Source organism: Sceloporus occidentalis, unplaced genomic scaffold, assembly GCF_023333645.1.
Source record: "Sceloporus occidentalis isolate IW3139 unplaced genomic scaffold, rSceOcc1.0.p SCAF_23, whole genome shotgun sequence".
NCBI classification, from domain to species: Eukaryota; Metazoa; Chordata; class Lepidosauria; order Squamata; family Phrynosomatidae; genus Sceloporus; species Sceloporus occidentalis.
The window spans coordinates 14355487-14367825 of record NW_028317003.1 but is presented as its reverse complement, the minus strand read 5'-3'; the positions used below and the strand labels follow the sequence as shown (position 1 = coordinate 14367825).

The window sequence follows — 12339 nt, the reverse complement described above, 5'->3', positions numbered from 1 at the left end:
ACTCTGCCTCCAGAAATGCCTTTTAACCCTCTATACGCCACTCTGCCTCCTGAAATGCCTTTCACCTCCCTATATGCCACTCTGCCCCATAATATGCCTTTTTAACCCCCTAAATGCCAGAGTGGCATATAGGGGTATAAGGCAATTCTGGAGGCAGAGTGCCACATCGGGGGTCAAAAGGCATATCATGGGGCACAGTGGCATTTAGAGGGTTAAAAGGCATATCATGGGGCTCAGTGGCATATAGGGGTATAAGGCATTTCTGGAGCAGAGTGGCAAGCCAGGGGGCAGATGTGCATAACTGGGGGGGTGGGGAGGAAATAAAAACAAAATATTTTTCTCAATCATAGCTTTTATTAACAAACAATTGTTCACATAGTTTACATGAATTAACATTTACTGGTAAAACTTTTTTTCCTATAGGGTCGTATTATATTCAGGCTTTTTCTTTTTTTCATAAATTAACATTCAGATTTTGGGGGGGTCATCTTATAATCGAGCAAATACGGTACATTGAACATGTTGCTTCTAACTTAATTCTTAGCAAATTCTTAATTTACCTCCAATTGTTTATTTTTAGATTTGTATTGATGGCCATGATATTAGATCCTTGAATGTGAGGCATTACAGGGAATTCATCGGCATAGTCAGCCAAGAGCCTGTATTGTTTGCAACAACAATTAAAAATAATATTAAATATGGACGAGAAAACGTGACAGATGAAGAAATTGAAAGGGCTGTTAAAGAAGCTAATGCGTATGACTTCATAATGACACTTCCTGATGTGAGTACTGATCCTTTGGGAACTACGTTAAATATATTAAAAGGAATCTGGGAAAGAGTTTTACTGACATTTGTACAGATTAACATTTCTGGAAGTAACACCTGTGACCTGAGTTACTATCTCACAATCAATATACCATGAATCACATGATATTAAACTTTAAATGTATTGCCAGTTGTCAAGAGGAACATCAATGTCAATTAAATCAACTGATCTTCACAACTGTTTTTACCCATTTCAACACGTACATAAAGTGTTTTCATTAAGGGTCAATTAAATATTTTGACCAAACTAATGCTTTATATACATTCTAGAAATATGAAACTCTTGTTGGAGAAAGAGGAGCCCAGCTAAGTGGGGGGCAGAAGCAAAGAATAGCCATTGCTAGAGCCCTGGTGAGAAATCCCAAAATCCTTCTCCTGGATGAAGCCACATCTGCTTTGGATAGCGAAAGTGAATCCATTGTACAAGCTGCATTGGATAAGGTAACTAGTCCTGTGAATGGGTGGTTAACAAAAAAGCCCTCAGTCCCACCAAAAGGGACATGAGCAACATAACATGGAGCAACGGCCGGTTGGTCTTTGCTTGTATTTATGTTCCATGTGCCTTATGGAAACAGATATAATAAATGATATAATAAATATTATATCAGTTAGGCTCATAACCTGTATACACGTTTGGTGCTCCTAGGGATGCCCCAAACAAAGGAAACAGAGGCATTGTGGTGGAGCATTATGAAATACGGATGGACTGTGCTTGATGTGTGGCTAGAATGAGCACAACCGAGGCAAGATTGTGCCTAGTCTGTATAAAGATAATAATACCTAATCCCTCTACTTTATTTATGTTTCCCAGGCAAGGGAAGGACGTACTACCATTGTTATAGCCCATCGTCTCAGTACAATTTGGACAGCAGATTCTATTGCTGTTTTTGAACATGGAGCTGTAGTCGAACAAGGAACACATTCGGAGTTAATGGAGAAAAAGGGAATTTATCACTCACTTGCAACAACACAGGTATATTACCTAACACTTACTGTATACTAAACACAACTAATAATAATAAACATTATCAGGGCAAAAGGGGCGGCATACCTTAAAGCCCACGAAAGCTCTCTTTTGGCGTTTATTAATAACTGTGCTGTATTTCCCAGAGTGCCAGCAGATAACATTATGTGTGGTAGCCAGAGAGGTCATCAGAGCGGGCTGGTGGTGTTAAAGTATGACATCAGAGGGGAATGCTAGGCCAGCAGGGGAATGCTAGGCCAGATCCCCAATTTGATTAAAGATAGCCCTAATAATTACCAAACAAACTTAAGAAACGTTATTGTTTTATTACATATTTTTTCTAGTCCATAGCAATAGAAGATGAAAAAAACTCAACTGAAAAACAGGAAAGACCAAAAAGACCATCTCTATTAAAACGATTGACCTCTAAAACATCTTCTCTCGGAACGGCTGAAGAAGGTGAAAAAGAAGATGACGAAGAGGAAAAGATGTTAGTGGAAGAGGTAATAACGTAAAATTCCAAATTGAAAGAATGGCAAGCAGTGAGAGAGGACATTAAAGTGGTATAGGTGAAACAACGGCAGTTTATAAGTTCAAGTAGTCGGGCAGCCCCTACTCTCAGATTTAGGGACATGGAGATCTCTACCTCCTATAGCACAGACATTGCCTTACCTGCTAACTTGGTAGCCCATTTTGTTAAAAGGCTCCAAGGTATGAAATATGAGAACAAATAATGACACATGCAAGTATATTAATAAAAATCTTATTTTATTCTTTATAAATGATTATCTAAAAATTGTTCAAATCTAAACATCACAAGATGTTTGATCTTCTCTTTCATCCAAGTCAGCTTTCATCACTCCTGTGTTTCTCATGTTGTTTTCTTTGCAGAAAAAACTCCCTGAAGTTTCTTTCTTTAGACTCCTGAAATTAAACAAGTCGGAGTGGCCGTATATTCTTGTAGGAACCATTGCAGCGATGATCAATGGATGTGCTCATCCATTATTTTCCATCTTTTTTGCCAAAATTGTAACCGTAAGTAAAGACGACACTCTGTTTACTAACCATATTCCCTTTCTTGACTATGTTGGCTCATATGCTTTCAGAAATGATGATCCCACCATTGTTTCTTACTAGTAGCAGATTAAAAATAACTTGTAGTTTTGCATAATGTAATGTCCCTGCGCTGTTATCTTAGCCCTGAGTCTGTATCATGCTGCCTGAGATAAAGAATAAAATGGCTCAACCAGCCACTTAGGCTAACAAAGGTCTATGGAGGAACCAACGTCATCACCTTTACCGTAAAGAATCACATTAATATGGTGTTTGAGCAGGGAAAGTCACGCAAAATGTCACATGACTGACAACGAAGGTCTGTAGTTTATTGGATCAAAAGACGATAAACCAAGGTTTTTGTCAATGCCGAACTATATTAGTGTAAACAGCACTGTGTTTTATGCTCAATGAAAAACAATATTTTTTCCCATTAAACTTCCCCTTTAACACCACATTTTCATGATAAAGAACATTCATTGGTGTTTGAATAGAATGCTTCTTAACAGGTTGATAAGAAAGTACACCGGTGAAAGGCATAATTATGATATCACATCAGTAGGTCATATAAATGAGATATAACTGTATGTTGAAAACCATGATTAACATTTGGAAGTACTTGCTCCTTTTTTCATCAGTGTGCTCCCAAAAAAATGTATGAACCAATTAACGTTTAAGGTTTTATTACGTTAAATAAGAATTGTAACATGCTAAGCAAAAAAAACCTTAGCAGGCTTGTTTTTAATTTGATTTGAAGGTTTAGTCACATAAAACCACGCAAAAAACATTTAATATGCATTTAAATTTTTATGGCCCACCAGAACCTGTTTTGTGACAATTATACATTCCCTGAAAATTCTAAAAGGCCAAATTTTATATGATTAAAGAATTGTTTCAGCATTCAGCAGTTCTAGGAATGATGATTTTAATACTATATTAAGCAAGTATTTATTTCAGCAGAGTAAGTGGAAGTAAAACTAAGCAAGTAGAAATACTGTCACTGGGAACTGAGATCTTCATTGATTATGAAGTTTATAATAACTAAATCTTATCATTTTATTTCCTGACAGCTTTTTTCAATTGAAGATACGCAGAAAATCCGTCAGGAGGCTAACATATATTGCATCATTTTTGCTGCCGTTGGTGCGATGTCTTTTTTTACGTATTTTTTACAGGTATTGTGATCATCTTACCACATACATTTTTCTATGCGTTTTTGTAGCACTCATGTAAACACTTATAGTTGTAGTCAGGCAGGAATATCGATATTTTGTTAGATGTAATCAGGGGTGTATTCTACCTTAGGCGAACCGAGGCCTAAAGAGGCTGGTCCAGGGGGAGGCAACCCCCTGCTGCATTACTGGGGACACACCGCATCGGACCACCGGGCTCCTTGGTGGGCTGCTGGTCGGGGAGATCAATGATCTCCCTTGTTACCAGTCCATTTGCACTATGCTGGTCCAGTGACGTATCTACCTCTGGCACTGCCTAGACCCCTTCCACACCTCTGACATCATATCCCAGCGTTCTGCTGCTGTCCCCTGGACATGCCACCCTAGGCCAGACTACACCACTGTGCCCATCTGTGACTAGCTGGCTGACATCACTACATTTTGTTGGTATATTTTTAAATATTTGGTATTTTTTTAAATTCTATCAACAGTTCTTTGCTATGTTAGGGAAGTAATGTAGACAAGGAATGTCTATAATTCTGACGACTCCGAATATGGCTCTGCTGTGGGCCCCTAGTGAATCACAGATTTGTTATTGCTTTAAATAGTGGGTTTCTGTACTTTTCTGCTGTGTATTAGGGCTTCATGTTTGGAAGATCGGGTGAAGTACTAACAATGAGATTGAGACAGATGGCATTTAAAGCAATATTGCGGCAGGTAAGTGTTAATTTAATAAAAGACACATTCCTCATTGTGGAGACATGTGGGATCTTATCCTTCTGGTGTTTCCTTAATGAATGTTAATGTTTCATGAACAGGTTCCAAAAGGTTTCTAAAAGGGAAGATGGAACAAGATATCAGCTTAACCTGTTTCATGCCCCTGACAACCATTTAAGTACTTCAATGAAGAGATTGAAACTCAGATATTAAAGTAGCCATAATTGTATCATCACTTTTTGAGTGTTATACTTCAATAATGTATATGACATAAAAGATCCCCCCAAATATCAGAATTCAATATAATTGTTTTGAAGATGAAATGCACACTCGTTTATTATGTAAAGGAGGTATGTGGGAGCTGGGGGCTTGTCCCAGATAACTACATCACTGTTCATTATAATACCCATCAATGAACCCATATACAGTATTTATATTAATTACAGATGTTTCTATAATTAATACTTTGTCATTTTTCCCAGGACATTTCATGGTTTGATGACAAGAAAAATAATACTGGAGCTTTAACAACAAGACTCGCTACAGATGCTTCCCAAATACAGACAGTAAATATATTTATTTTTGTCTGTATATAATACATTGCTTATATTTTATCTGCTTTTTTCATATATATATATATATATATATATATATATATGTGTATACCTATTTATATGTTATTCCATTTAGATTTATATTTTCAATGTTTTTTTTCTTTTTTAGGCAACAGGTTCAAGACTTGGTCTGATTGCAGAGAATGTGTCCACTATGGGATTGTCAACTATTATTGCATTGGTTTTTGGCTGGGAACTGGCCCTCTTGATCCTTGCCATGACTCCTATTCTTGTTTTTACCGGTCTGCTAGAGACAAGGGCACTGGCTGGCTTTGCTAATCGTGATAAGAAGGAGCTTCAGTATGCTGGAAAGGTACCAATGCTCATAAATAACTGCAAAATCCTTTATTTATTAGATATCAAATTGTATGTATGAGCCAGTGGTATATGTTGTTCGGGAGCTGCCCCAGCAACCCCTATACCTCTGCGGACACTATCAACTGACGGCATATCTTGGTGCTCAGCCTCTAATGCATGCATGGCACTGGGTAATCAGACAATTGTTTTTTTGTAGGTGAAATGCAGAGGCTCATGTAGGTCCAATTCAGATTAGAACTGTTTTTAAGACGTGCACATATTGGCGTAAGAATATCTTATGTTACTTGAATGGTTTTCAGGATACACAATACTAGGAAAGGCTAAAGGATCTCAATATGTACAGCTTGTAGGGGAGAAGAGAGAGGTGGTACATGGTAGGAACATTTAACTATATGAAGGGAACAATGCACTGGAGGGAAGTTTATTTCAAATGTGGACAAATGTTAGAACATGAGGTCATTGTCTAAAACTAGAGGGTCAGAGGCTTAGTATGTAAGGATGTCATATTGATACATTGATACATACATGGGCTAGGTAAATGGCTATCCTAAATCCTGATTAAGAGTCTTTATGTCAGTAAAACCAGGCAAACTAGAAGGGCTGAATGGTTCTTATCTGCAGTCAAATGTTATATACACACACCAACATATCAGCAATGACTGCTTTGTTTGACATATTTTATGCCGCTGATTTTCTATATTTAACTTTATTTTTCTTACCATGCATTAATAGATTGCAACAGAAACTGTGGATAATATCCGGACTGTAGTATCTTTGACTAGAGAAAAAACCTTTGAAGAAATGTACAGCGAGAGCTTACAAAAGCCATACAGGTCAGGTTTCTCTTTAATTTCTGTCAATTTAAAGTCACTGTATTTTTTTTTTGTGTCCAGTACCATTAATGCCTAGAATATATCCTTAAGAGCAACTTCTGACAAACAACCAAACTTCTGCTAAATGAATAGCTCCTCGCTCCCAAATAAAGAGCACTTTCTCCCTTTGTGGGTGCCGACGCTATGCCTTTTTTTTTTAATATTGCATCGCTGTTGACTACAGTGCATGATGTGAGCGAGCCAATAGCTGCAACAAAATATGGTATAAAAAAAAATGCCCGAGCTCCTCCCACAGACACATAGTCACATACTCACACACACTAACACACAATAACATAAATATACACCCACAAATACACACAGTAACATAATTATACACACATATACTAACATACCACACACATACACACACAGTTACATACTTACACATAGTAATATACTTACACAGACACACACAGTAACAAAGTAACATACTTACACATACAGTAACGTACTTATACAAACAGTAATATACTTACAGACACATATCCCAGTAACATATGTACACACACTAACACATACAGTAACATACTTACTTAAAAATAACTTAAATAAACATACACACAGCCCTCCTACCTTTGTTGTCCATCAGCCACTGAGAACTCTTGTTCTCTCTCCAATTCCCCGCATGCTGCTTGTATCAGAGTGCCAAGAAATGACATCATATCCCAGCGGGGTATATAATACCTCTGAAGTGTCCTGTTATAACACTTAAGAGTCTTGATTTTGGGGCGCTTTCCCGCTGTTCCTTGTAGCTGCCTCACGTTCCCACTGTTGCTTGCAGTGGGGATCACAGTTGTTGGAAACCATGCTAAAACAAAAGATTGATAAATATCTGGATGTAAATGGTTTTCATGATCATAAACAGCATGGGTTTACTACAGGGAGATCTTGTCAAACTAACTTTATTTATTTGCTGTTGATATCACCTCTCTAGATTTCAGTAAGTCTTTGGGGTTGGATGTCAAATAGTTGAATGGACAATGGTGTATACTGGTATAGGAGGGAAGATTAATTGAGAGGAGGAAAAATGCTAGCACAAGAGGTCATAGTCTAAAACTAGGCAGAAAGTTAGATATAATCTAAGGAAGTTCAACTATACAGAGAAGGGGGAAGATAAACGGAACAGTCTCCCACCAGAAGTGGTGGCGGCTAATACAGTGAGGGAATTTAAACGTGTGGGATTGACATAAAACTATCCAGACAATGGGACCGTACCAAGGACTCATTGGGCAGAATAGATGGGCCAAATGGTTCATATCTGCTATCAAATTCTGTGTTTCTATCATGGGCCGCTTAGGGAGATTCTCTGAATGTTTCTGTATGCCAAATAGTTATGTTATATACTACATGTTCTGTCCTGTCTACCCATTGTACAGCGCTATCGAATTTGATGAAATATATAAAACAATAAATAATAATATATATACTGTATATTAATGTAGAAAGTCTGATAAATTTGTTGTCTAATTATCGATTTCATGTTTTAGGAATTCACAGCGCAGAGCCAAGATATACGGCATATGTTTTGCTTTCAGTCAGTCATTTATATTTTTCACTTATGCAGTAAGCTTTCGTTTTGGGGCTTACTTGATAGAAATCGGAAGGATGAATCCAGAACAACTTTTTCTGTGAGTAGTTTTTGCAATATACCATTATAAATCTGCTTAAAGTTGACAGATATAACATTTGCATGTTGTGTTCCTTTAAACTTAGTGATGCCTAATTTAATATGTAGCTAGGGGTTTAAAGAGGCATTTTCAAGGTATCAAGGAAGTAATCATGATCAAGTTTTTCCATGAGAGAATACCTGATGTTAGCCGGTATAAACTGTTACGACATTTAGGGGAATTTCCTAGGAATTTTGAGAAAGCAGCGTCTACTTTACAAGTAGGAAGCTGCTTCCCCTGAGCCACTAACACTTTTTACTTGTTACCCCAACATCCAATGCCTGCTCCTGCATGGGAAATCTCCATTTTGACCCACCACAATAGAGACAATTTAGATGCTTCTGTGATGAAAGAAACCTCCAACACCATATAACATAAAATAGAACAATTTAAAGATATGTACATTAAATGATTGGCACATATACATTTCTTGTCTCATCTGCCGTTTTTTTCCCATTGCTGATGTGTCTGCTGTGCCCGCTAGGTTTCTCATTAAGAGAGTTTGAAATATTTTATTGTACAGAATGTAAAAATTGCCATATGATATGTTACAATATGTAATCATACAGGCTGATTTAATGTGAAGTTTATAATGAATTCAGTTAAATAAAGGTAACAAGGGGAAAAGATGGTTTCTTGAATTCTAAAAGAGCTTTTCTTTACTAATTACTAGTGAAATGCCATTTATTTTCTGCTTGATTGTGTTAAACCCTTTCCTCTTAGGGTATTTGTAATTCTGGCATACGGAGCAATGTCTGTAGGACAGACCTTGTCCTTTGCGCCTGACTACGCCAAAGCCAAATCTTCTGCTTCCCATCTTTTTCACTTGTTTGAAAGAGAACCGGCTATTGACAGCTACAGCCAGCAAGGACTTAAACCGGTATGTGAATCCACAATGTATAATTTTTCTAACTCGTGTCAATTAAATATGTCTGAAGAAGTAAGGGAAATTGTAATACTTATACAATGTAATACTATTCCATAGAATGTCTTGCTTATACCTCACCCTGACTAAAGTAAGAATCCATTATTTCATTTTTTAGGATAATTTCCAAGGAAATATACAATTTCAGAAAATTTCTTTTAATTACCCATCTCGGCCAGATGTCCCTGTTCTCCAGGACTTGTCAGTTAAAATACAAAGTGGGCAAACTGTGGCTTTTGTCGGAAGCAGCGGATGTGGGAAAAGCACCTCTATTCAACTTCTTCAGAGATTCTATGACCCACAGCAAGGAGAAGTGGTATGATCCATGTTCCATGTATATTGAAATAGTGCTGATGATAAAACAAGGGTTAACATTACGACTCGTCATACCCCACCAACATTTCACATGCCCAAAGCTGGGTCTCTTTCTTGGGTGTAGATGCTGGCCTGAGGGTTGGAAAATGACATCATATCCTGCCACTTCATTTTAGGTAGCAGTGTGAGATTGGGATTGAGGTATGTGCTGCAGAAAACCTACCGCCAATATGGTATAGGGTAGGTGTGCTGAGAAAGGGGCTGAATCCCCAAAATGTTTATGTATTTGTATAATGCAACAAATAAATGTGGTGACACCTTGTGAATTGGATTATAGCAGATTAGTACACATGGCACCCAAAGAAGAGGCTCCTGAAAGGGAGATTCTTCCATTTTCTTTATTTTTAAAGATTTCTCAGTTGCACAATTTATGGGGCCTTGGCCTTGTCTTATGAGCTATATGTCTGTCTTATAAAGCACATTACAGTACACTGTCCGTCATTTTTGTGAATGAATACAAAAGAAAGAGAGAGATAATTTAAGGTGAAAAGACTATGAATCATGTGAGGAATTGCCCCTTCTGGTGACTCCTAGATGTGAATCTGTTGGTGCTGTGAGCTATATCCGCCCATGCATCTCATAGCCTTCCTGTATCTCGTTCTGTAGGAAGAGAGTGCTTCTCTACTCTCACTCAGAAACAAAAGTCAGACCCAAAAGTGTGTCTAGTCAAATTGCAATGTGTCCAGCCGGTGTTACAATGTCATCAACATGCAGGACAAGAACATCCCCTTTAGCGTTATGAGTCTCTTCTGTAAAGTGCTAGTGTATGCTACTGTATTAGGTAGTCTTAACTAATTATCCTACTCACATGTGTACTACTGCCCACTTGCATTAAACTAGCTTAGCATCAACTTAACTGCAGCAATTCAAATACTATATCAATTGTATTGTGTTATTTATTGCTGTAGGTCTGGATAAATGCCTTTGCTTCTTTCGCAGCTGTTTGACAAAGTTGATGCTACAAGTCTGAACGTACAATGGCTTCGTTCTCAAATGGGAATTGTGTCCCAAGAGCCCATCCTGTTTAACTGCAGTATTGCTGAAAACATCGCCTATGGAGACAATACCCGCACTGTGTCAGTGGATGAGATACAGCGAGCCGCTAAAGCAGCCAATATTCATTCTTTCATAGAGGGACTGCCTGAGGTGTGTGTTCATTAGTAGAGCAGGTTTCCTAAGGTAGACTGCCTAGAATGAAGCTTTTTCGGGGTGCATCTACTGTAGAGATCAAATGGAAGAGGTGTCATAACTTACCCAATTTTTGCACACACCATCCACCTTTAAGCATGTCCCAAACTTTCATGTTAATTTGTGTCCGTATTGTGCATATACATTACCCACAAAGCCACTTTATTTATTTTTAGGTTACAGGTTGGGAGAAGAGTTGAAGTATATGTTGTCTCACACTAATTTTATTATGCACCAGGATCGACCTTCATAATGCATAAAGTCAGAGATTTAAAATATATAGATTCATCACAGCTTCCTAAGGTCTAGTAAATAACCCTGATTGTTTTGTCCAGTGGCTCCAGCCAAAACACAATTTTTTGCTTCTTGAAATATATATCATGTTGTACCTATAGGCATATACACATTTCCATTCTGAACCACAGACTGTCTATACATCTGGTGGCCATCTAGCTAGTGCAACGTGTAGTTAATACACTGAAAGGGTCCTCTAAACATCTTTCAGGTCGGTCCATTAATGGCCCTGATGATGACTGTGGCAGTATTCAAGTATTTTTATGTAGCCCACAGCTAGCCTGAGGTCTAGACTACGAAACCCAGCCCTTCTTCCAAGAAGATCAGCACCCCCAGATGTGTTTGTTAAATTAGTATTTAACTATATAAACAAATATGCTTATGTTCTTAGAAATACAACACACCTGCTGGAGGAAAAGGAGCACAGCTTTCTGGGGGTCAGAAGCAGAGAATAGCAATTGCCAGAGCGCTTGTACGTGCACCCAAACTGCTTCTTCTGGATGAAGCCACTTCCGCATTAGACAACGAGAGTGAGAAGGTAAGAATAATAGGAACAATATAACTATCTGATAAGTTCCTAGTCTGTAGATCTCCCCTTCCTAGTGATGTATTTGTGATGAGCAGTAGTGCTTAAAGATGCCGGTTCAGCACACATTGAAGGCTGTATCGTATAGCAGGGATGGTGCTTCCAATATAAAGTGATTACGCAGCTGTTTAGAGCTCCTATTGGCCCAAGGAGTATAAAGGAGAGAGACCATGTTTGACTTCTCATAAAGTCATATGATTGTAATACATTGTTTCTGTAAAAGCAAACTTGTAATCATAAACATCAGGTTCATTTCCTTATGCATTGTAATTCTTTGGAATATGGCTCTGAAAAAGTCCTTCACATAAAGCCCTAAAAACCTTGAGCTGCATCTTGACTAACATTCATGAAGGGACTGAATAGTCAGAAAGTCAATTGGGGGAACATAAATAATTATGTTGCTGTTTAAGGGAACTGGCTGTAGTTATTATACACCTTCTGCATTACATTATAAGTGGTGTGTTCTTTAAAGCTAGACTTGTGTGTACCTTTACCTTGGCTTTCTGGACATTTTATTATTTAAAGTATTGTTCTTCACTGTATTAATAATATAAATTATGTGTAGGTTGTACAGCAAGCCCTTGACCAAGCAAGAGAAGGCAGAACATGCATTATGATCGCACACAGACTGTCCACGGTACAGAATGCTGATGTTATCATTGTCATGAAGAACGGGAAGATAATAGAACATGGGAATCATCAGCAGCTTCTAGCAAATCGCGGGGCTTACTATCAATTAGTGAATGCACAAACGATAACCTAA

The 12339-nt window shown here is 37.9% G+C and overlaps 1 protein-coding gene across 1 annotated transcript in view; it reads left to right on the top strand.

The window, feature by feature from the left end:
- Positions 1–12339, top strand: part of LOC149300852 (ATP-binding cassette sub-family B member 5-like) — a 46299-nt gene extending 33960 nt beyond the window's left edge. Inside the window, exons 12-27 of the mRNA XM_089484887.1 lie at positions 581–784; positions 1099–1269; positions 1640–1801; positions 2137–2295; positions 2684–2827; positions 3916–4020; positions 4657–4734; positions 5217–5300; positions 5458–5661; positions 6399–6499; positions 8029–8169; positions 8932–9088; positions 9252–9449; positions 10448–10654; positions 11382–11528; positions 12142–12339. Of these exons, the coding sequence (XP_089341013.1) occupies positions 581–784; positions 1099–1269; positions 1640–1801; positions 2137–2295; positions 2684–2827; positions 3916–4020; positions 4657–4734; positions 5217–5300; positions 5458–5661; positions 6399–6499; positions 8029–8169; positions 8932–9088; positions 9252–9449; positions 10448–10654; positions 11382–11528; positions 12142–12339 (2460 nt within the window). The remainder of the gene's footprint in view (positions 1–580; positions 785–1098; positions 1270–1639; positions 1802–2136; positions 2296–2683; positions 2828–3915; positions 4021–4656; positions 4735–5216; positions 5301–5457; positions 5662–6398; positions 6500–8028; positions 8170–8931; positions 9089–9251; positions 9450–10447; positions 10655–11381; positions 11529–12141) is intronic.